Source organism: Paralichthys olivaceus, chromosome 21, assembly GCF_024713975.1.
Source record: "Paralichthys olivaceus isolate ysfri-2021 chromosome 21, ASM2471397v2, whole genome shotgun sequence".
NCBI classification, from domain to species: Eukaryota; Metazoa; Chordata; class Actinopteri; order Pleuronectiformes; family Paralichthyidae; genus Paralichthys; species Paralichthys olivaceus.
This window is the reverse complement of record NC_091113.1, coordinates 9,060,469-9,086,389: the sequence shown is the minus strand read 5'-3', so window position 1 is coordinate 9,086,389 and position 25,921 is coordinate 9,060,469. Positions and strand designations below refer to the sequence as shown.

General features: G+C 39.8%; 1 protein-coding gene across 3 annotated transcripts; it reads left to right on the top strand.

Annotated features, from left to right (window-relative positions):
- Positions 1 to 1,261: 1,261 nt before the first annotated feature.
- Positions 1,262 to 22,435, top strand: LOC109626645 (melanopsin-A-like). Of its 3 annotated transcripts, XM_020082749.2 has the most exons (11): positions 1,262 to 1,537; positions 7,464 to 7,600; positions 7,771 to 7,904; positions 9,931 to 10,134; positions 11,781 to 11,952; positions 12,353 to 12,514; positions 13,428 to 13,535; positions 13,986 to 14,154; positions 14,297 to 14,488; positions 17,943 to 18,014; positions 20,278 to 22,435. In XM_020082749.2, the coding sequence occupies exons 1-11, from the start codon at positions 1,415 to 1,417 to the stop codon at positions 20,476 to 20,478; spliced, it is 1,674 nt and encodes a 557-aa protein (XP_019938308.2). In that variant the 5' UTR covers positions 1,262 to 1,414; the 3' UTR covers positions 20,479 to 22,435. The 3 variants fall into 3 exon arrangements, with proteins under 3 accessions (XP_019938308.2, XP_069373979.1, XP_019938309.2); XM_069517878.1 differs by lacking the exon at positions 17,943 to 18,014 and having other exon boundaries at positions 14,297 to 14,401; XM_020082750.2 differs by lacking the exon at positions 17,943 to 18,014 and having other exon boundaries at positions 1,267 to 1,537.
- Positions 22,436 to 25,921: the final 3,486 nt, after the last annotated feature.

Genomic DNA, 25,921 nt, shown 5'->3' with positions numbered 1-25,921 from the left:
TCAATGACATTTTGTGGAGGGGTGGGGCCCAACCCAATGAAGAATCCATTACATTTTGGAGTGGATCCAGATAAACAGGCTGATCCTGGATTTTAATTTTTTCACTTTCTTCAAAATGGTGAAACATTAGTCTCGGTGGAGGTATGCACTCTCTGAGCATCCTTCTGTCTGCAGCAGGCAGCTGTTTTCAGTGAAAAATCTCTACCCGCCCACCAGCAGGATTCTTCTCTCAAGAGAGAGTTAGACCAAACAAAGAGGTGAAATGAGTGTGTGTAAGCTGCACTTACATTAAACTGGTGAACGCAAACTGCAGTGTGTAAGTGGAGCACACCTCTGCCAAGGCCAAACAGTCTCCTGATGAAACAATTCCCATTCATTAGATCCAGATTTTTATTTGGATCTGCACCAAAATGCACACACTCATAAATATCCATCTCTTTAACCTGGTTTATGTTTTCATACATTGAAAAGAATACAGAAAGCAATGAAGCTTGCTCCTGAGTCTGACACAGAAATCAGATTTGACTGAATGTAAAGTTTAACAATGTGTCTCCATCTTCTCCAATAATCCTGAAATGAAGCCAAAATATCCAGTATATGAAAGTATGTCACATCGTCCATTTCTATATAGTGAGTCAACGAGAAAAATATTGGCAAACCACTTTATCTGTGGTATAACAAACAATAACAAAGTTACCATCACCTTCAGATACCATGGTCATGACCATGAGAAGACAGGTTGACAAACACCAGAACTTCCCTTCAAGTCTTCATGTTTCTATTAATAGCTCCCTCCATTCTTTTGTCTATATTCTTACTTCCTTTTGCCCCCCCCCCCCATCCATTCCTCCCATTTCTCTTCAGTCTTTGCCGAGCAGAAGATTCTACTGGGACCTCGACCCTTCCCTGCAGATGCACCCAAATCCGAAGCTTCTCTATGCACTGATAAAACACTCCAGTTGTCAGAATCAGATCTCTGCAATACAATAGATATAGATTGTGTCTTTCATTGTGTAAACACAGAGGAAGTTAGCCTCTGACTTTAGGAAGGGAGCCCAGAAGAAGACACGCAGAATGGGCACTGATATGGGCACAAGCATTGCACCGTTGGTTTCCTAAAAGAATAATGGCCATTTTTATCCATGCATATCAGAAAGAGAGACCTACTGACACACTCAGAGGCACCCCCAGAGCAGGGATTGGACAGCAAAAGAGAGAGAGAGAGAGAGAGAGAGAAAGCCCTTCCTTCCCTCCCATCCATAGCTGCTTTACAACCAGTTGTTCCTTTCAGAGTGGGGTGTGAGCGCAGGGAGGTGGTAGCATCTGGGCACTTGGACTCCTCCACCATCTCACATAGACTCAACACCTCTCGCGCACCCGGCCCCCTTTTTTCATCAACCACCGTGGACTGGTGATGGATTCTAGGCTGCTGATTGTACCGGGGATCCCCACATCGGACCCGACCGTCCGGGCACCCTGGAACATCAGCTCCATCAGTCCGCACCGGCTCATGGAGCTGTCACCAGTCGCCACAACTGTGAGTGTATTGTTCACTTTTTTCCTCCCTTTCTTTTGTATTGTTGTTGTTGTTTGGTTTATTGTGGTGGCCGGGAGGAAAACCCATTACCGGAGGGTATCCGTGCGCCGCAGCGATGCGTAATCGCGGGAGGACCCGATCCAGAGGTGCCAACTCGCCACATCTGGCGAAAAGAAGGAGAATGCACCACGGCAATTCTTTTTTTATGTTGGTTGTTGTTTTGTTTTTCATACCCTCGTCACATCATTAATACAAACTGAATAATGCAGTGCGAGGGAGAGTGTGGAGGAGAAGTTAACTCCATGAATGAATGAGTCACAGCAGCATCCCCTGCGCTTCAGCGCTCCGTTCATTCATCACCGAATCGATCCTCTGGTGTTTCCTCAGCGCGTATTCGTGGAGAAAATGCTCCTAAAACACAGATGTGGTGGGTGATAATGCGCAACTGTGCAGGTCGTGGATGCTTGTTGATTTTTTGTTAATGATTATCCTTTTTAATGACTCCAGTCCACGTACCTGTCAGTCTTCCTGCAACATTTCAGATGACTTTCGAGAGTTGCACCAAATGACGTTGATTCCAATGTTATCACAGTTTCTGGCTCCTGGAAAGTCTAAGATCTGTGGTCTAATGCAAAATGTGTGTTTTCATTACCAAGTGTGATGGATGAATCAGACTCTATCTCTCTCCCTCTTTGTCTGAGTGTGGAATTAGTATACGCACAGCCTCCAGGGAAATCCTTTCGTACAGATGTGTGACAATGTATCTCTGCACCGCCAGTAAAAGAAAAAGTAAAAAATAAAATAGGCTGCTTTTTCTTCGCCCTCAGGAGTCCAGGGAGACACAGTGTGCATGAATTGAGAGAGAAACAGCTGTTTAAAGGCATACTGAGAAACACAAGGATGCACCACTATAGCAAATGTAGTTCAACAAGTGTGAATGGTTGAGTTTGGATGCTGACTTTGAAGTGCAGACCTCCAGGCTTCAGTCTCTCAAGGTTTTGTGGTCTGGACTTCTTGGTGGGAGTGCAGAGAAAGCTGATACTGAAGCGGTGCCTGAGGGCAGCTTCTGCTGAGACAGATGGGATCTTCTACTGCAGAACGAGCATGGTTTTCATTTACAAACTTTCCAGGTTCTTTCACTCCAGAGCTCTTGTTTCCCTCCACCACTGTTGTTACTCTGTCTCTCTTAATCCTCCTTCTCATCTACAATCCTGCATCAATTATTAAAAATATGGGTCTAATTAATGAATATATTTGCATATGTGTGAACACACATTTGTGCAGGGAAGCATCTGTGAATAAAAATCCTGTTTCTGTGATTGCTTGTGTCATTTTCTGTGTATTTATGGACATGTCAATAAGTTCTACAATGCATAGTGTAAAACAGAGACATAGTGTTTCTCTGCATGTGCTTGGGTGTGTGTGTGTGGCCCCTGTCCTGCTCAGCAGTTGATTAGATTGGGTTAGCTGATAAACAAAAGAGTTGGCCTCTGAAATTGCTGATAGTCTTTTGCTTGCCGGCTCAGACTGTTAACTACTTGCTCGTGTAGCAGACTCAGTGGGCGGATGTTCAGTTCAGTTGTGCCTGATGGTGCCTGTCTACTGTAGCGGCAACTTACCACAGAGGTGGTTTTGAGTAACTCCTGTGGCAGGTGTTTATCTCTCTGTTTGGGACACGTTTTGTCACCACAGGATAGTGTCGAAATAGACTGTAGACTATAAAGACGGCCGACGTGTCTCCTCTTCCATTTGTCCATCCTTCCATTATCTACACCACTTATCCTTGAGGGGTTGCGGAGGAGCTGGAGCTGATCCCCGCTGACTCTGGGCGAGAAGCCCACTAGCCAGAAATGAAGCCAAAATTTCCTGTAAAAAATACAAACTCTGCCATCTTGCACATTTGGAACCAGAGTCTGTGCAGTAGTGAACTGGGGATGGAGCCACACTATCAAGTTCCCACTGATAGACATGCTCGATCAATCATCTTTGAGGAAAAACGTGACTGTATTAAAGGGCAAAGAGCCATGAAATGACACATAGAACAGAAATACCTTTGTCAGAGGTGTCCAGTCAAACTGCCCGTGTGGTTACTAGAAATTCATGGACACCTGTCAACCTGAATAGATCTCCTGGTGCTCAATTATTACTGCTCAATCACTGAGTCTCATTAAGTCCCATGAAGCAACATGTGTTGTGAGTGGCTACTGATTCAGATAACAGACCTGTTTATAGTGAAAACACAAATCTTTACTGTAAATAAACCATTGCACTGATATTTAATGATGCTGTCACCACGTGTACTTTTCAAGGCTGCTGCAGACTCATGTAGTTTCTGTTTTGTACATGCAGGATAATTTGTCCATGTACACGTAGAGTATGTTGCCTATACACAAAGGCTCTTACAACTAGAAGGGGAACTCAGTGGAGCATGTACCTCCACCAAGGCCCAACCCTGTCCCAGTCCCCTAAAATTCAATACACACTCATTTATGTCACTTCTATAATTAGTCATATTTTTTCATGGAGATCCATAAATTACCCACAGGGACATTGGTGAAAATGACTAAAAATGTAATAACATTACTAGCATTATTAGTAATTACACTACATTACACTACACATAGAGGAGACTTCCACGCTGCTCACAGTTTCTCTTCTTCCACCTTGCCGTGGGATCACCAGTAATCTGGCCCAGGGCTGCTCAAGCTGGGAGACAGAAGAGATGAGAGGAAGCAGGAGGATGGAAAGGAGTCATCGAGAGAAGGAACAGATGTGAAGGAGGGAATAAACAGGGATCAGGGTTGAGTGAATGAAGAAAAGAATCAAACAAAGGAGGGAGGAAGAGTTTGATCCACCACCATCACAGATGACAGCGTCTGACTGGACCTTCATGTGTTTACATTCCACACACATTCCCCTCTTTCAGCAACACATCCCCACGACCTTTTCACTCATTTGCTTACATAACCACTCCATCACTTCTCACTGTACTATTGAAATAACCTCCTCACCGACAGGAGCTTGTGACTCCGCAGGAATAAAGTAGGACTGCTGAGACAGATGTCAGATTTGTACGCAGGGAGACGCAGAGAGACGCAGAGAGACACACATGCACACTTTGGATGTGAACGCCAGGATTAGTGAAAGGATATGTGTGTCATCTAGTTGAGCGCTGGGATGGTGGCTAAGGAAGATTGAGCAAAGAGAAAATAGTTAGTGGGTGTGAGTAGGTTTGTGTGTGCTAGTTTAGTATGCTTTGCATCGTGACGACCAGGTTGAGTTTGAAATCTTTAGAGGACGTTGTGAGAGAGTGACGATATGTTTGTGACACATATTCAAAGAGCTGTGTGAGGATTAAGACTTAGTTATAGGGTTAGAGTAAGGTGTGTGTGTGTGTGTGTGTGTGTGTGTGTGTGTGTGTTTCCTTGACAAAAAAAATATGTTCGTATCGATTCAGAAAGAATAACCTTGTTTTATATTGGATGTACGACTCTTCAATGGTTTTTTGTCCTTAAAGCCACACCAGTAAACTTTCATGACACACTTGCAAACACAATTCCCATTTAAAACCTGCACTGTTGACATCCATGTTAATAAGTCTTTTCTCCACCTCCTTAGTTAGCCCACTGCTCAGTATGAGTAGTGACACCTGGATGATCACACTGGAGCTTACGACAAACAAAATGTGTTCCCACTTATATTAAGCTAAGTCGCACAATTAGTGGTTCAAAATTCTACAATGTACCTTAAAGTACAACTTTGGGGTGCTGCAAAGTATTTTATACCTCTATTCCACATATAGTATATTTTAGATGAAAATATTTTCATTGCAATGGCTTTACAAAATAGTTCACAGCATATCAGTTTGCAGCTCTGATGAATCATTAATCCCTACACTCAGGGTCAAGACCTTACAATATAATAAAGAGAGAGAGAGAGACCGGGAGCTGTTGCATAACTGATGTATTTAAAGCACTGTCAGACCAGTTGTTATAAAGGCAATATAAATAGTGATACCGATATATGCAATACTATTATTAATAATAACAGCACCAATAATCATAGTAGTAAAGATAATAATGTTGATGATAAATTATAGGGTAATGATAACAATAGTTGACAAGTAATGTCAGATCTGGATCCTGCAGCTCTGCAGTTAGAGGAGAGAGAAAACACAAAGTTATTCACAGGTAGTGATATGATATAAATACATGGAGGGGAGAGGGGGGCAGAGATAGAGAGAAGTGCCCAGTGCATGATGGGAGTTCCCCCAGCAGTCTAGCAGTCCTCCTGAACCCAAACTGGGAGCTGGTTCCACAGGAGAGGGGCCTCATAGCTCAACACTCTATTTCTAATCGTACTCTGAGACTGTTCTCAGACATGTTCCTGTAGTGACCTCCTGTTCAGACATGAAAGGCAAAATCCAGAGACAGTCTGAACCAAATTGTCCCGGCGTTTTCTGCAGTTCCTGTCTGAAAACAGCAAGAAACGATAGGTGGCCCTTCACTTTGGGGGCAAATTGATCCATTAGGATAACAAAGAAGGCTACTCTGCACTCTTTAGGATGTACTTGCACTGTGAAATGATGTAGCTTATTCCTAACTTAGTAATTTTCCACTGCAGCATTTTATCAACTCTGTTAGTGAAGAATATAAATGTATCTTCAACCTCTGCTTTATGGTATAACTCTCCTTTTACTGTTCTATTAAATGAGACTTTTCAAGACCTTGTCAGTGCCAGATACTGTGAGGCAGTGAAAGCTGTGTCAGGGACCTTGTAGAACTTCTCAGTTGCTGACAGAGTTCGATAGATGATCTCTTGATGACCTTCAAAAAAGAAAGAGACGGGAGCACAAAGTATGGATAGAGTGTCTATCTTCTCTTAGCTCTTTTAATAGGATGAGCTGTTCAGAGTGAGTGTGAATGATCACCTGAAGTCATCTATAATCTTTAAAATCAAACTTCAAGTCGATTATTGTCACCCTGATTATTAATTAGTCATTAACTAATTAGTAAATCATAAAATTATTAGTTAAATTATTATTATAGTTAATTGTGTATTTGTGGTGTAAAAAGAACATTCAGGGTGGGCTCCAGACAAAGTGGATTTTCTCTCCTTTCAAGGCTTTAATGTTATACTTGCAGACAGTACAAATTTTGCCCACCCAATAATATGTCAACTGCAGCCCAGTTAATGGCAGAAGACATGCAGGGTGAATTATAAAATTTATTTGAAATATCTTTTCTTTTCTCTACATGGTTGCTTCACCCAGAGTTAAAATTAGAAGGTGATATGGGGAATTAAAAAAGGGTGCTGCCACAGAAACTATTATTTTATTATATTGCTTAGGATAATGTGCCCATAATGAAATGTAAAACAAGAAAAGGGAGCATGGAAAATACAAACTGATATCGTCAAACAGCAATTTGAGAGTAAAACGTTTATGTGTAGTTAAAAGTACAGAAATGGGAGAATAGAATAGCTTATATATAAATACTTGAACGCAAAAGCTTAAACTGGAATTGTTTAATTAAAATGGAAAATAGCCTGTATTATATTTTTTTGAAAAGGAAAAAATATTATTAACATATACATTATATGTCTTTTTTACATTTTCCTCCCATCCATTTTCCTTTGGCCTTTTCTATTTGGTGTTCATCATTTTAATTTTCACATTTCATATGTAAATGAGGGGTTGTGGCTTTTTTCAAGATTTCAAAATACAGTTCCTTTTTCTCCCTTTATGTTTTTCAATTTGTCCCTTTTATTTTCATCCAAACCAAAATCAATGACCTTTCCAATATAATTCAGGCTCCAAGTGATCAAATGATTATGGGATCTGTCTTTCTTTCTTTTGGATTAAAATGTTGTCAGTCCCTGACTTTCCTTGCGTCATGATTAATTGATCTTTGTTTTCTTTCACTAGAGCTCCATAGTTCCAAGCCACCCGTTTCCGACGGTCGACGTCCCAAACCATGCTCACTACACCATCGGTGTTGTCATTATGGCTGTGGGCATCACAGGCTTGCTGGGAAACTTCCTGGTCATATATGCTTTCTGCAGGTACTGTGGTTTTTAGGCTTTTGTATACTTTAGTACACTTTTTCTAAAGGTAATATTGAGATTTCAGTTTAAATCATAGTCCAACTTTGTGTGTGTGTGTGTGTGTGTGTGTGTGTGTGTGTGTGTGTGTGTACATCCGTGTGTACATCCGTGTGTACATCCACGCACAGGAGCCGGAGCTTGCGGACGCCATCCAATATCTTTATCATTAACCTGGCAATCACAGACTTCCTCATGTGTTTCACCCAGACGCCCATCTTCTTCCTCACCAGCATGCACAAGCGATGGATCTTTGGGAAGAAAGGTAACACGTGCACCCACTGTGACATTTTAGCTTCATTACATATCATTTTACACTTGTGTTTAATGAGCAAATGCTGCACATCTAATCTAATGCCCCATCCTAAAGAGAGTCGTGATATTAAAACACTCACATGTACCTGCACGCACAAATATCATTAACATTTATGCACATGCACTTTGAATTCTGCTGGTACCTGAATAGTTTCCCTTCCTTTATGAAGGTGACCTACAGTTCAATTAAGATTCTGCACGCATACACACACACACACACACACACGCACACAAACACACACACACACACGTTTGTACTTCTATCTCAATAAGGACACTCATTGGCATAATGCATTCCCTCGCCCCTTACCCAAACCATCCAAACTAACTGTCTTGCCCTAACCTAAACCTAAAACCAAGTTTTAACCATCAAACAACCCATTGTAGAAGTATTATTCACCTACTGGCCTGGTATTCTTGTATGATCATCTATAATTGTAGTGTTCTCGTCTGGATGGAGATCTTTTGTGAATTCTTTCTTTTCTTTTAAAAAAGACAGAGAGGTGTGTACATTATAAAAGAGGTCAAAGATACATGAGATAAATGGAAATCACAAAGCAAAAGCCAACTTAGCCTTTGTTTGTGTTTATCCATCCATTTTTAGAATTCAAAAAGTCATAACTCCCCTGCACTCTTTGATGACTGGGAGTCAGTTGTTCCTAGAGGATCAAGTACATGTACATCTTTTTTTCCAACTTGCATGAAACCAGGTGAACAGAAACACATCTGCACTCCTTACAATTTATTGCAGGACTTTATGAAACAACCTTTCCATGTTTGATATCATTTACATGTACTCACGATCTCGACCTGACTAAAAAAATGCCCCAGGACTTCACAATATTGTTCTTCAGCTCCAGAGAACATCTGCTGTTCCTTGGGAGCCAATCTGGACTTGATTAGTTTCGGTAACTTTAAAAAGGGGCTGCCAAACTCACGCAGCCAGTAAGGACAACACACACAAAGTCATTGTGATGCATATTTCATTGCCTGAGTGGTGTTTGTTTGAGTTTCTTCACACCGGTGACACTCTTAAAATTCTTTCAGTCTTGTGCTTGGATGTGACTTTCCGCTGTGGCTACATGATGTGTGACAGGTCCATGGTAATCATACACTCAGGGACCTGAGGGACACGGCACATAAAGTGAAGATTGAATGTTTGCATTTAGACAGTGTGTAGTGTGTCCGTGTCTGTGTGTATGGACTTGCACATATCTGTAAGCGTGCATGACTGTGTGTATCAGATTCTTTCATACATTATGGATACATTTAGCATAATAATAGACTATCGAGAGCAGCACTCTACATTATGGGTGAAAAGAAACATGTTAGAAGTCAACAAGCCCTCGGAATCAAAACCTTGCACTGCACGTAATAGCTTCATTACTGTATGTTCAACATGTATTAAATATTTATTAGGCATGAATACTGGATGCTGTTTGTGGATTCCATACTTTTCCCATCCTCACTCCTGTTAACACTCATAATTTTTTGCTCTCTACGATTTATCAATCTATCACTTTTTTATTTATTTTACAGAAAGCCCCAACTCATACTTCCCCTTAGTTTCCTTTCCTTCATTAATTACTTCATTTCCATTCCCTCCTATTCATTATTCCACCTTTTCCATTCCCTCTGTCCTTCTGCCTTTTGGCTAAACTCTCCTATTTCTTGCCTTTCCATTCTCCCTACACGTTTAAGCTTCCATTTCTTCTTTCTGTTTTTCCTTACCTACTTCAATTCAAATGGGCTTTTGTTAATGTCAACATACCAATCTAATGTTAGATTTTTAGCATCCAAATACAGCTGATGGCAACAGGAAGACACAAGTGCAAAATCTGACCCGTAAAGTGTCAACAGGATTCTTCTCATAGGATCTCAAATAGAGCAGGTGTAAGTTAAAATTGGATAATCTGTGTTTTTCAGCCCATAAGTAAAATGAAACACTACACTGCTTCTTCCTTCCTCCCCTACAGGTTGTGAGTTGTATGCCTTCTGCGGAGCGCTCTTTGGTATCTGCAGTATGATTACACTGATGGTGATTGCGGTGGACCGGTATGTGGTGATCACCAGGCCTCTGGCCTCTCTTGGGGTGATGTCTCGCAGGAAAGCCCTTAGCATCTTGGCTGTTGCCTGGGTCTACTCAATGGGCTGGAGCCTTCCCCCCTTCTTTGGCTGGAGTAAGTACAATTACACTCAAATATCTGGAGACCAAGTCTTTATTGATTAGTGTGAAACCTCTGAGGGATTTCATTTGTTCTGTCCTCATACTTACTGCACTGTTTTTATTCGTGTCACCATCTCAAATTCCTGCTGAAAGGTGTACTACTATCAATGTCACTTTGCCCTTTCTTAACATGCCAAATACATTTAATATAAAATCAGCTATCAGAACTCAGATCATCTCATGCTTACATGTAGCTGACCTTATAGCAGCCTTGCAGCATTTGAAGAGGCTATTGAGTCTAACTCCCCTACAAGCTTTTCAGGTTCCCTGTGTTGCTTGTGCTCCCAAATGGGAATTACCTGATGGGTTGAAACCCAGTAACAGGAACTCCTGTCTGGACGATTCAAATTACGAAGGGACCAACGAGTGCAGCAAAACACTGTCAGTATTTGAAACTGGGGAGAAAAATTCCATGCACATTAAAGTGTCAACTGCATAAAAGTTCATCACTGACAGCGTGTAGAATAGTAAAGGGCCAAGTATAGAGCCCTGGGGAACTCCAATAGCAATAACTTATTTATGAGTGTATTCCTTGCATATGTTTTGTACCATTATTTTCAGAATGAAATTACTATGATTTCCTTGTTCAGCCATTGGGAAGGCTATGTTTCTGCATTTAATTTAAATAATATAATAACTGTATGATGATATATTATATAAATACAGTCATATCCTTGTGCATAGTACATTTCATCACAGGTTTTCAGTTTTTCCATATTCACAAGTTTAGAAGGTTGAACATATTGTATTCAGTCAGAAACTACATGTGTTCGAAATTCTTCCACCCTGCAACCGCTTTGCTTGAGTGGATGTTTTCCACCAACAATTCCCCCGGGGTTCAGAGCTGTTACCTCCACAACAACTTAACACAACATGCAATAAAAGTGACATATGGTTTCCTTCCGTGTCTAGAAAAAAGAGAAATACTTGTGTTGTTGCTGCTATATGTTATTTCAAAATCATTGTTTGTACGTGTATGGCTAGTTGTGTTGTTTTGTGTTTTCATATGTGTGAGATGGTGGATGAGCTCCCATAAAGAAAAGACTTGTGGTGTGCATACCAAACACTACAAATGATTATTTCCAAAGCAGAAACAACCTGAGAGAGCTCCAGCCACTTCCTCAGATGGATTTTGCCACTTTGGTCCCATTTATTAAAGCCCAAGCTTGAATGGTGGTATTATGTAAGCTACAATACTGCATGAATTTGAATAACATCCTTTTTAGTTAAACAAGCTTTTGTAGGTACTTTAGGGACCTCAACCATCAGTAAAGATATATTTTCAAAATAGTTTTATCAAGACTACAAAATGTGTCATTTATTTTTATTTATATTAATTTACAGGGGATCATGTGTGGGACCACTTAACATTTGTACTGTTTATGAGGTACTATGTGCAATTCAGCTCTGTCAGGTCATTCTAAGGAGCCTCTACTATTGGAGGACAGCTGTTAAGACAGATGGGTCTATTTTACAAATGAAAACATTTCAATGTCTTTCAGATGGTGGGAAAGCAGGACATTGTAAAATAAAGAAACTGACATAAAATAGTAATTGTCAAACTTCACAACGTACTTAAGTACATTTGTTCTCTCACAGGTGCCTATGTCCCGGAGGGTCTGATGACGTCCTGCTCCTGGGACTACATGACGTTCACCCCTTCTGTCCGCTCCTACACCATGCTGCTCTTCACCTTCGTCTTCTTCATCCCTCTCTCCATCATCATCTTCTGTTACTGCTGCATCTTCAGGGCCATCCGACACACAACACGGTCAGCACCTGAACACACACCCGCTGCTTATGTAGGGTCATGCTCCTATACTACTTATGTGTTTACCCTTGCAATACACACACTCCCACATGCTGTGATGAAGACATGAGCGGGTGTGTGTGGATCCTGATGTCTTGTGGATTAACGATGTGTCTGGCCTTTTTTATTGATTTCAACGGATGTCTCTGTCCACCTGAACATGAATACTGCCTGGTGAGGTGATGCTGGCAATGTGAACTAGGCAATGATAAAATATACATTATATATCTAAATCAAATAATTCCATTTTAAAAATGAATAGTAAATGGTAATTAACAGTAAACTACTTTTTAGGTAAAATATATGAATGGCAAAATTAATTTAAACTTACAATTCATCTTGACATGTCTGTGTTTGATAGAGCCATAGCAAAGATCAACTGTGTGGGAAACCGAGACTCAGCAAAGAGGTTCCACAAGATGAAGAGTGAATGGAGGATGGCGAAGATTGCACTCATTGTCATCCTGCTGTTTGTCATCTCCTGGGCCCCTTACTCCTGTGTGGCCCTCACTGCATTCGCTGGGTAGGTGTGTATGTGGGCATATTTAATGAAAGAGACATTTATTAGAATGCAATGCTGTCCAATCCTATCTATACGGACAGAAGACTGGCAATCCACTCTATTGTGGAGGGGGTGTTCTTTTATGATACAGTAGTGCGGATACTCAAGGGTTATAAGCTGCAGGAAGGAATGACATGCGATATCTCTTCTCCAGACACGGATCCCAGTGATAGACTGATCCACCCTAAGTCTCTGAAGGAAAGGTGTCACAGGTTTTTCCTTCCTGCAGCAGAACAACCAGCTCTGCTCCCACTAGACCGCAAGCACCTATTATGGACTGCACTTTAACTCAGGTTTAACTCAATTAACTATGCAATATTCATTTCTGTCTGTGCAAGTCAATGGCTTATGTGCAATCCATTTGACTGTATGTATACCCACACCATATATATTTTTTATGTACTTACATTTATCTGTATTGCAATTTTACTAAATTAATTCACCAATGTCTATTTTGACTTAGTAATGACTGTCTTTTGGAAGCAGAGTGGTGCAGTCAGTAAAATCATTTGTAAACCAGTGAAAAGTCATTTTTAATTGATAGGATCATTGGTACATTTCAAACACTTTTATCGACTTTCTTCACACCCACACATCTTATTGAGCGTCTGACATTTTATACATTCTGCTGCAGCTTAAAGTCATCATTTTAGAATTCTGTTTTCCTGTATGTGCACATATGAAATCTTTAAAGAAAAACACAAACCCAATGTTGAATGTGGGTGTGACTGTGTGACCCACATCCCCTCTGCTAATCTCGCACAAGGCAACACACCGGCTGCCCTTGTCTCATGAATATGTTTCATTTCCTTCTCTCATTTTTCTTCCTCTCAACAACCTATGTCCCTGGCCCTCTCTCCCTTCTGTCTCTCAGGTACGCTGACATGTTGACTCCCTACATGAACTCTGTTCCTGCTGTGATCGCCAAAGCATCTGCCATCCACAACCCCATCATATACGCTATTACACATCCAAAATACAGGTATGATGCTCACACACATACCCGTGTTGAGTTTCATTAGCAGAAGATTAACCTAATGGTGTAAAACATCTCACATACTATTATTGGAGACTCAACCATGCCTCATTGTATTTTAAAATCAATTTCCCTTTATTTGCTAAACCATCATAAAGTAGAATATTATTTCTCTTTATTTATTTTACTTTTTTTACTATGTGATACTGAGTGACATTCTCAGTTAGCAGATGTAGCGTTGCCAGATATACATAAGCAGCCAAAAATGCCCAGTCACGCTTCTCGTGGTTCTTATGAAACGTTTTAGATATTTACCTGGTGGACAGTTTGCATCTGTGCTTCCAGAATTCAATTGCTCTCTTTTGGATTGAAAGTAAAAACTGGGCTAATATAGCTGAACATCACGCTCCACTGGGGTCTAATTGATTCGATCATCAGTGTGAATTCTTCTGTCAGGTCAGCTCTCAGCAGGTACATACCCTACCTCGGGGTGTTGCTGTGCATTACTGGCAGGGATCGTCTAAGCAGCAGCTTCCAGTCCACCCGCCGCTCAACCCTCACCAGCCAATCAGAGGGCAAAGGCCCCAACAAGGCCCGCCACTCCTCCCAGTCCGAGAGCGAATCAGTGAGTGTCCCTCATATCTAATATGGTATGTGTCTGTCATACACTTCCCTTGACATATGATTTGAAATATGAGTTGCTGATTTCAGTCTTGTGTGTGTGTCTGTGTATATATCATTTTTCTTCTGTGTGTGTGTTGTCTCAGGCCCATTTCTCAGACACGGAAGAAGACTGCTCCTCTCGGACGTCTGTCACTCGTCAGTTGTCCACTGATGTCAAACACGTGCGCCATGCGAGCCAGAGGTTAAAGGTGAGAGGTCATAGCGCAGGAGAATTTGAGAGAGCGGCCGCCCACAACCCCACTGACCCAGCCATATGTCACCTCTCACAGATCACTGTGAGTATATATCCACATATATATCTTTGATATAGACTCACATGTATTAAACTGAAGCTTTGTCAGAAAGTCATACATTTCCAACCTAGATGCTCTTTATGTCATCAGACTGAGAATTCAGGCTCGGTGTAAATTTTCTCACCATAGTTTTCCAATGTTTTTGATGGGGGGGTCCCGCTTCTGTTTTGTCATTACGTCAAGGCCAATCTAAATCCCCCCTCCTGAATACGAGAAGTGAGGTCATGTTGTTTTGGTGTCCTGTTAAAGCCAATAGACGTCGTGTTTATATACGGTATCTCATGGCGAGTAACTATGTGAGGTCACGTCGATTGGAGCCCTCGTAAAAATCCAGCCTTCTTAAGGTTATTAACAGGAAACTTCGGAGTGTAATCTGATGAGGTCACGCTGCTGAGGTCCCCTGTAAAAAGTCACTGATTGCACTGAGTTGTTGACTTTGTGATTCCAGTATTTTTGTATCGCTTTCCGTGTTTCCTCTAGAGTCATGACACACTGAACTGCACACATGTATCCTTTGAGCTTCGTTTCAATCGTTTAAATGTAGAAATACAGAAAAATGTACATACTTGCAAGGATCCAGTAGCTCCAGTCAAGCACGGGTTTGACTGAATTTGCTATAAACCAGATTTGCAGCCAACCAGCATTCCCTAGACTAGAATAGTTTCATCTCTCAAAATTTGGCTAAATGCTTTAAGTTATGGCCGCTAGAACTTTAAGTGAACACATCATCTATAAATATTCTGCTGTCATCAAAGTAATCCATAATAACACCCATTGAGACTGGCTTGAATCTAGTGGAGGGTATTAACTGCTCACATGTATGTTTTTGATTCTACAAATAACCAGTGTTGTAATGTTCATATCCCATCCTGCACATATGGGCTTTAATGGAACATTCTGCCTTTAACAACCTGGATTTTTAAGACTTTTTTTGTTACCAATCATCACTGAGATGCAGGGACATGGCATTAAATCAGTTGTAAAAGTTTTACTATGCCCTGTTTGGCTTAAATATAATGAACCACTTATGTGGAGGTGAAGGTGAACGCTCAGTCGGCCAGTTTCTCTCCTCGGCGCAGCCTATGTACGTGACGTGGATGTGAATGTTGCATCGTCACATAGTTTGATTTTCTCTGGGACAAGAGTGAATTTGAGGGACACGAACTTATCAATTTGCGATATTACAGATTACGATTCTATGTCATCTCTGTGTTTCGATTTGTTCTTTAGTAGTAATGGCGCCTGCAGAACTGCTTTGTTAGATGTTTGTCACTGAAGACATGATAACCTGGGTCTTTCTTGAACTTCCTTAATGTCGTCTACACTCTTGACAAATTCATCAGCCTTATGAGTCCCATGTGGTTCCTTTTTTATGGTGTAGCCCTATAATTACATTTTACACATCAACTATTCAGTAGCCGGAAACTGAGAGCCAATGCATCTGTCAGTACAGCACAGTCCCTTAATGGCTTTGAGGACAGTGATGCATGTGCATGTCTATGGACAGATACAAGTGGTTTCAAAGAGGACGGCAGGAAGCCATGTGTGTCATACATCTATGACACTCAATCAATAGCAAAAGTGGTCTGCAACACCACCAGAGTGTGGCTACGAGACCCGAGTGGGGCCAGATTTGGATAAAAATGTTTAATTTATATTTTTAGGTTTGGGTTGGTCGTGTTGGCTTAACATGTCTATGGTCAGGGAAAACAAGGAATAACTGTGAACAGAAACTCAATACAGCTTAGATCGAGTCAATCATCGGGTCAGTTTCCAACACAAAGACACAATTCCTGTCAGGTTTTGGGTTAGTTTTTTTTTGGGGGGGGCTTGACCAGGTTTGGACAGAGAAATGCATCCCGAGCTGCACTCAAGACACCACCTATACGTCACTTAAAATTCCATCTTTATATTCATTTACACCTTGACTCATGAAGTGTTGACCAGAGGAGCTGGTCCTCCTGTTCACGGTTATTTTATATTTCCAGTGCAAAGCTCTTTGCAATCCTTGCAGCATTGTTTGATAACCCTTTTCAAGCAAAAGCCATTCATAACTTAAGGCCTCAGTTATCCTACCTACCTCATAGCAACTTCAAGTGGCTGCTTTTTCAGCACAATAGGCAGCTTCATTACCAGTACACAAGTGGTAGTCTTAAATGCAGCCTCTAAAGGATGTAGGCCCAGAATTGGGACACAGTTACAGAGAGTCTTTTCCTTTTGTGTTCCAGGCAAATCAAATGACCCAAAAACGTTTGACTTGAATGATCACCTTTGTCTTCACTGCCAAATCAATGGTTTGAAATAATAAATTATAGTCTTGTTAAAACAGTGGCTGGTAAACAGGAAAAGGAAACGCTGGAGGCAATTTTCAACATGGTTTGTGTGGACAGCAATTCCTATAAAAAGCATCACGATGTTGAGCCAATGAAAAGTCAGAGGTCACCCCATTTGGAGCATCCAATATATGGAGCATTTCCGTTTCTCTGTAATCATCTTATCTCACATTCCACATGTACGCACATATGCAAACACACATATACAAGCGCATTGCCACGCAGGTCAGGTTCATTGAGGACTCCATTACAGAGGGTCCAAAAACTAATCCAGTAATCTGGGAGTTTCAGACTTAATCCAGAGATTGCATGGATTGAAACAACGTTTAGTGTACTGCACATGTTAGCAGACGAAGACGGCAGATTCTCTCGAAGGCTCTGACCTCCATCTGCTTCCATCTCTGCACAGAGCAGAGGATATATACATAATACACTTCAACTCTTATCTGTAATCATAGTTTACCTCCTTGTATTCGTGCGAACAATGTCACGTTCATCCAGAAATTACACAAAAGGTACTTTTACTTATGTATTTTCCATTTTAAATAGTTTACCTTTTACTTCACTACAAAGTTTCAGTCCATCTGGTATTAAACTCAACTGATTTTCTGCTTTTTTTAAGACAAAAATGATATTTTACTTTTCATATAAGCACTATGTTAGCTCTATTGCTTTGAGCAAAGCTACACATTAGTGAATATGGCACATTGGCTTCTTAAAGCTCAGTTTATTTTAGTTTATGGTTAGTTTTCTTATAGGGGCAAACAGTTGCCTCTGGCCCTGCCTCTGGATCCACCCATTATCCACCATTTTCACGCTTATAGCGTCTCGGCTCAATTTAAATATTTACCAGAGAGACCTTAGAGCAATATTGATCTTCTCTTGTAACTCTCAATAAATCAACTGAAACTAACTGTCTCCAAAACGATGGAAAAACAACATGACATGTATTTTTCAAGTGAGATATTCCTTTGTCCATGGTCACATCTCAATTTGAATCACTCTTTATATAGTGAGTGTGTGACCTAAAGGCCTGAATGCAACAAAAAATCTTTTGAGAACGACCAACACTAAATGGCTGTGTTTATGTGCATACTGTTCAGACTCTGACAGAGCCTGAGGACATCTCCATGTCGGACATCAGTCTGCAGCCAACCAGTCAACTGCCTGCTACTGTAAGGGTTCCCCGAATGTCTGCCTCCTGCTCTGTGCAGTAGATGTTGCATTTTTGTGCATCAAGAAAATGGACAAATCCCATGAAAAAAAAGCAAAAATTCACTACTAACAAAAGTATTACCTTTAAAAAATCTGATTTATTTTATACATCTAAGTCATAGAACTTAATCTTTATCCAAAAACTATTGAAACCTCCTTCTGTTATCACTTTGTATACCTCGCAGGTCATTGTTATTGTATTGGTGTCATAAAATAAATCGATTTTATTGACTAGTCAAAATAAATTATATCAATATTTTTATTTTGAATTCAGTCTTTGCAGTGTAGTGCAGTCATTTAGTGTATCTGCTTCAAGGTCAATCCTGTTGATAATTAACTTTTGTTATTGCAACATACATACAAATGATTTAATGTAAGTGAGAACCTTTTCCTGTAATGACAAATATATAAATATGTATTTGGTTAAGTGGCAAAAAATCATTGTATCTGATATAAAATGATATAACAAAATGAAATGTGTGTATTTAAATAGGAATAATTTGGTATATAACTAATAAAATATCTAATTATAAAATACAAAGGATCTCATTAAAACCAGATTGTGTCTGGTTAGCAAATTTTGTTGTTACAGTGCCAATAGCACTCTTATGTATTAACATTAAATGGATTCTTTGTTTTAGAAAATTGAGAAATGTAATTATCCTGACAAATTAATGAGGCAGCTTCTTTTTTTCATTCAGTCAGAGTCAATTTGAACCATACAGTCGTCTTATATGTGTCATTGGTATAAATTATTTTAGTTTTTTGTCTTTTCAAGGGATTTGTCGGCAATAATGAAGAAGAATTACTGCTGCAGCTTTATTCTTCAACTTATTAGTTTTTACCTTTCTTGCTCAGATGTTGTATTCCCTTGTGTGTTAGAGCAATGTGAAGAGGCTGATGTCACCTATTCAGCTTGGTGATTCCACTACAAAAAACATGAGGTTTGATAGCACTGCTGACAAATCAGTTTTACAGTACGTGTTAAGTACTTTAAAATGGTTGGCATGTCTCTTCAGTACTTCTGTTTCCCCCTGTTCATTCTAGTTGATCCAATCAACGGTGTTTTTCATCTTCTCCTGTTTCATTCTAGTGCTACTGCTCTGACATCAATATTAATCAAACCAGACAATCCAAAGCTTAGCAGCTTCGACCTGACATCCTCCGCTCATACTTTCACATCCAATCCTGTGACCATGTGATTGTGATACCTCCTCTGGAGTCATCTACCATCACTACAAAAGTGTGGTGTGAATGACACGACAACTTCCTTATGATAAAAGCCCCACAGACAGTTTAGAGAAAAGAAAATTGTTCTAATACCAATTTCAAATAAAGAAAAAAGTCTTATTTACACAAACTTCTAGATATCCTTAAAATGTGCATCACCAATTTTGAAAATTATGTTTTATAACTTGAGGCTTTTTACATAGTTCTTTCTATCTTTATGAAAACACTGTATTGATCAAAGTGATTACTGAGTGTGGCTGGCTAACTGTTCAGTCTTTATGCTAAGATGAGCTAATAAGTAGCTAACTTTGGCTTCATATTTAATGGACAGATATGAGGGGGGTATTGATTCTCTCATCATGCTCTCGGCAAGATTGCAAAAAAGTAAGGTGATGAATAAGACAACTATAACTCCATAGATCAAATACCCCTGCCACAGTCCCCTTAAAGTTAATCAAGCTGCACCAAATTCCAGCAACTCATAGATATCTTTTCATTCATCAAGATACATGAATTCTTCTCTGGGAAATTAATTATGTCAAAAATAATGCGCAAACTCGTAGTGTTAAAGAAAGTGATGAATTCACACCCTAATCCAAATCAACCAAAACTGAATGGGTGCTCCCCTGACCCACATCTTTTCACAAAGTTTAGTGGTGAGCCATTTTTGTGTAATTTTGCATAGAAAAAAAAATGGATGGGGATTAAAATAATCTTCTTGGCGTTTAAGGAGGTGGGAGGTGGGTGAGCAGTTCATCTGAGTAATAGAGTCTCGCTCCATCAAGATAACTGTGGAAAGGTTATTCATCAATCCAACCAAGCATTGCCTTTGTTCGGCTGCATCTATATCATGTCTTGCGCTGCACTGATCAAGCTCACAGCAACACTTAATAAAACTTCATTCACCTCCTCATGTCAAACCTCCAACCATCCAGTCATGTGTCAAGTCTCATCAATTTTACCTGAACACCACGCTCTCTCTCTTTCTCACAGCTGGATAACGTGATGGCGGCGCCGGGGCCAAGGAATGTGTGTAAAACAACACCATCTGTCATCGTCACCTCTATATCCAGCCCGTCTATACTGCACAGTCCGCCAGGTTTTCATGGCAACCAGAAATTGACCATAACTTACAGCCCGGCCGTCAAAGATCCCCTTGACGTGGCCCGACTGGAGACGACAGCATTGCAATGAACAGCTGGACAAAAGTGCAATGGGAGTGTGTAATTGTATGTGTGTGTGGGAGTGTTTGTGTAACATTATTTACCCCTCATGGGACTTTTTCTGCACTGGCATGCTGTTTGCTAGTTATGGCATAAAACCAGACCATGTTCTCTTTCATTTTTTTTGCAGAGTGTGCGAGAATGTGAGTGCAAACGCCTCGTAAATTTAAATGTGTGTCCGTATTTGCATAGATTTATACGTTTAGTTTTTTTCCGACATATCATGATGGTTGAAGTTGGTTTATCTCTGAGCTGGAGGCAACAAGTTAGCCTTAATGAACACTACGGGAAAGGTGTTTTTTTATGGATAATTTGAAAAAACAAAAATGTATTTATTCATAAAGGACAACGCACTGTCCAACATTTTCTCTTGAAAATAAAATAAAGGTCATCGTTATTTTCCCGTACATTAACTGAATATTTTTAAGGACAACGGACAACATCAGAAATTCTGAAATCCTTTTTATCCATTGCATTGCAACTAGCGATGCATAATTTTTTTTAAGCAACTGAATATTTGTGGAACAACCCAGTGAAAATAATTGTTAAAAAATTAACAGTTGATAGTGTCGTTACATTTTTTTTTTGTTAAGGCATCCCACTTTCTTTACTATGTGTATTTTTGTAAAATTTGTCTTGAAAATCTGCTGAAACCTCAGATTGATTGATATTTCTTTCAGGGGGGTTATGCACAGACCATAGACAAAATAAAAAATGGCACTCAGAGAACTCATACATCAGCCAAGACTCAACAGTCGACTGATGAAACCTCATTTAAATTCACTAGACTCAGATTATTATTTGGATCTGTAGAAAATTTCACACACATATAAATATCAGTCCACTAAATGTGTCCAGATCCATGAACTTTTCTCTTGGAAATCAACAAAATGTTGAAATGCACCCTACCTCACAATGTTAAAGGAAGTGAAAAAATATCCTGGATTTGCACCTTGGTTTATGTTACGCTCCTTCAAAAATGTTCATGTGAATAGCTTAAGTAGTTTTTATGTGATTGTGCTAACAAACAAATGTATGTGGCTCGGAGAGATGGAGCGCTCAGTCTTTCTGCCCTCTAGTGGTCAAACAACCCACTTAATGCCACTTTAATGTGAGATGTGCCACTTCCTAAATGAACCACATACACTCAACAGGTCACGAGAGGATGATTTTATTTTCCCTGTAGCTCTTTAGCAATGATTTTTCCAGTCCTGCATGGTGACACAAAGTTCTACAGATCAGGTCACAGATGTGTCGCGACACCACAGTCCATCAAGCCAGTACTGTGTGAGCATGCGAGCGTTAGAGTGAGAGTGTGTCCGCACTGGAGAACTGGACTCAATGCTGTAACTACACATTCCTCTTGATGCCATATAACATCTATTATTAGATCCGCAGGAGACAGTATGTGAAATGACTTTTTTGTTATATAGTTAAAAGGTGTGTTTCAGGGCTTTTATCTCATCGTTCACAGTTGTACAGAAACGCTTCACCGTCCTGTTCATTGAACATCGTGTCTGCAAAACTTTTTTTCTGCACTTCTGGGCACTGCACTTCCCTTCGAGGCTTCTTAAATTGCTGCATCATTGACTATGATTGTAACTTTTCACACGTGGAAACAAATCTGACACACACACTCATGTTTGTCAACTGACAATTTCATTAAAGATAGTACAAATCTTGATAGTAAGTGTTGTAACATCCAGTCTCCATCAGTGAATGTAAAAATGTTGGAATTATGACAAAATACAAATGAATATTATATATATGTATACAGTATATACATATATATATATGTATACAGTATATATATATATATATATATATATGAAGTGATGATTTAATGATGTGATGGTTTCCTGATTTTGTTTTTTTGGAACAAAACGTTTTGTGTTGTTTTTATTTATTTTTCTAAATAAAAGGGTTAAAATCTGCACAACTGGTGGTTATTTATCAGTCAAAAGGCTTTTTCTTTAAACTCTGTCTGCAACTAATGATGATTTTCAGTGGAAATAAACTGCTGATTATTTTCTCAATTGATCATTTGGTCTATAAAATGTCAACACAAAAGATAAAGAGTGTGATTGGTCGAGCTGGTACATGGGAGCTTGACAGGTTTTTAGAGGTGTGGTTGAGGTGTGGCCATGCTCCCAGACCCAAGTTAACTTGTCGATTTCTATCAATCAACTACTTGATTACACATCAGAAAATTCTGAAAAAAACTGTTTGTAACCTTTACTTGGCAAAAAACAAAATGTCATCTTGTCACTTATAAAGTATGGCCACATGCAGGCATTGATTGATGAGCGGCAACATAATGATGGTGATTGCAGCTCCTAATGCAGCATCTGTTCACAGATCATTGGCTCAGTTAACTGAATGGATAAGATCGTTCCAGACTCGTGCAGCACAGCAGATAACAGCTGAAACGTCTTGATGTCAGATACATGTCATCTGTCACATGTTATATATGATGGGAATTACCCTGCTCATGCTCTTTAGCTTTGGAAAGGCAGAACAGTGGCGCCCTGTAGAGGTGGGAAGTAGAACTCAATCTGAGAGAGTAGTGGGTGGGAGAGTAATTAAACATGTTGTCACGCACACTGGTGCTGGCAAGGGAGAACCCAAAAGCACGCCAACAGACAGTCTTAGTGTGGGCAACGTGGTTTATTCACCAACAGGCAGAGAAAAGACAGGCAGAGGTCAAAACCAGGATAATTCACCGACAGGCAGAGAAAAGACAGGCAGAGGTCAAAACCAGGATATCAGTCCGTGCAGCAAACAAATCCGAAGGGGCAGGCAAGAAGGGAATCCAAAAATCCAAGCAGGGTAGCAGTCAGGTCAGGAACAGGCAGGCAAGAACACAGAATATAACACAGGATAGCTAGGCAAGAACACACTAGACAATCTGGCAGGGAGCGAGTGAAAATGACTGGTATTTATACTGAGGAACTAATGAGCAAATGAACTGCAGGTGAGGAGGTGGGCGGGGAAAACCACGTGAGGGAAAAGACGTGATAGCAAGGCAGGAAGAAGGGCAGGCCCTGAAATGACAGGAGAGTTAGTGATGAGACATGGAACCAAACAAAAAAAACAAAACAAACTAAGTGTTAGTGTGACTACGTTACACATGTGCAGTTTCTATTTCAAGTTTGCTTTGGTGATAGGATTCAAGGTTATTATTATTTCCCAAAGTCGGTTGTGTTCACATATGTGCACAGTTCAAGTATAGTGATTCCACAATGTATGGTAAAGAATAGAAGTATTATTATTACTAAAAGTAGCAATACTGCAATATAAAAATATTCAACTACCAGCAAAGCCACTTTAAAATTTTAAATATCTTTTAAATTACAGTAAAAGAAACATTTACTGAAAACATCGAAGCCCTAAACTTAAAAAAATATTAATTCTGCAGGAAAATGCCCCCTTATCCTCATGTTGTATTTACATTAATATAATTATATTGTTATTTTTATTGATGTACTGCATTTACTACTACATGTTGTGTGGAAATATACAATATTGCAGAATGGAAATGCTCAAGTAAAGAATAAGTACACCAAATGTGTATTGAAGTACACACCGTGAGGAAAAAGACTTTATACGGTAAGGGAACAAAAAGAAATCATTGAAAAAACCAACACACTATGTGATGAAATGAGCAATAGTATATTTTAAGGGAATGTTGAGAGCCAGAGGGAAACATCGAGAAATCACATAAAAAGAGGGGGCAGGTTTTCTGGTTTTCATTCAATAATAATGTTTTTTTTTGTGTGTGTTTCTGTTTTTCCCTCGAACTAAATATTGAATTTCTTTGTGGTCTGGCAGAATTTTATTATCGCTACAGTGCAGTGTGTCCAATGTCTCTGAGACTTGTATGAGGTAATATTACATTAGTGAGGCTGCTGGCTCTTTGGCCATCCTTCACTGTGTGTGTGTGTGTGTGTGTGTGTGTGTGTGTGTGTGTGTGTGTGTGTGTGTGTGTGTGTGTGTGTGTGTGTGTGTGTGTGTGTGTGACATCTCTGGTGTTTAATCATGCTCGTGTGTCTTTGATGAGAGAAATGACTGTGATTGCGTCGTTCCGATTAATTTTATGTGTCCGTGGGGAATTGTGAGCTTCATTGTGCTGTAGATCAGCTCTTATTATACAGTAATACAGCTCAAGTAAAAACAATAAAAAGGTACATGGGCCAGTGACGTACAACACAACGTAATCTCCTTCAGTCCACTCGTCCTAAACACAAGTACATTCTCTAGCCCCATCGAGGACATATTGTAAAACGGCTGCAGCTCTTGGCTGTTTTATGAATAAATTCATATTGCACAGTTTACACTGAGCAACCCTCTACCTGAGGAAGTTGTGTATCTACATGTTCATAAAGGCAGCTACATCATCAGGCACTTGTTGATTTTGTGTGTGTTGGTATAAAGAATTTTATCTCACAATAAGTGTCTCAGTACTTTATTATTTACACCGCGATCCAAGATACAATCACTGAACAAACTCTGAGCTTTGAAACTGTTCCAGAGGACAAATACTCAGACATTATGGGTAAAAAAAAAAAACTTGATATACCATAGAAATAATCACTGTATCATATTTGCCAGATTATACCAGGTAGCTTGTAGACCAAGTAGCCACATTAAAAAGAAAAAAGTTATAGATTGTCGCTGCAAATAAGATTGTTTTATAACGGTCAATCTTTTTCAATCCTTGATGGTATGATTATTGGGGGGTTATACAGACTGGGTTTGATTTCCCTGTAAATTACGTCCTATTCCAACATTCATAATCTCTCTTGCATTATGTTTAAAATTCTCCACTTGTTAGCACAGTAAATTCAAAGAGCTGCACTATAGTACTCGTTGTTTAAACCTTAGTGTGGGTCGCCTCTTTGAGGGAAAAAACCCTTGAAAGTTTGACATTGCAAACTCAGTTCTATTGTCTTTACATTGTACATGTTGCTTTTGTTGCTGCAGCTCAGTGTTTTCATACTCATCACTTAACATGTCAGTACGTTTTTACATATTACTTTTCATGATGTGGATGATGTGGATGTGATGAATACAAACCTTTTAATCTGATGAATGTAAAAAGGTGCAGAAAAAACAGCTCCAGCACATTTTTAGCTCGTGTTGCCAAGATCTTTTTGTATGGAGTTTGCATGTTCTCCCTGTGTTTGTGTGGGTTTGCTCCATGTAGTTGGAGACTCTAAATTGTCCCCTGGTGTGAATGTGAGAGTGAATGGTTGTTTGTCTCTGCATGTCTGCCCTGGCAACCTGTCCAGAGTTGACTCTCGACCAATGGCTCCACCCACAACAAACCAGACTCTCCTTTATTCTCAGAGCCAGCGAGATACTGAATCTATGAAGCCTCAACAGATATGTAGTGATAAATCTCTGCTGCTCAG

Coding starts and splice junctions, on each gene's coding strand:
- LOC109626645 (XM_020082749.2), top strand. CDS start 1,415: ATGGATTCTAGGCTGCTGATTGTACCGGGGATCCCCACATCGGACCCG. Junction 7,601..7,770: donor GTCATATATGCTTTCTGCAG/GTACTGTGGTTT, acceptor ATCCACGCACAG/GAGCCGGAGCTTGCGGACGC. Junction 12,515..13,427: donor GCCCTCACTGCATTCGCTGG/GTAGGTGTGTAT, acceptor TCTGTCTCTCAG/GTACGCTGACATGTTGACTC.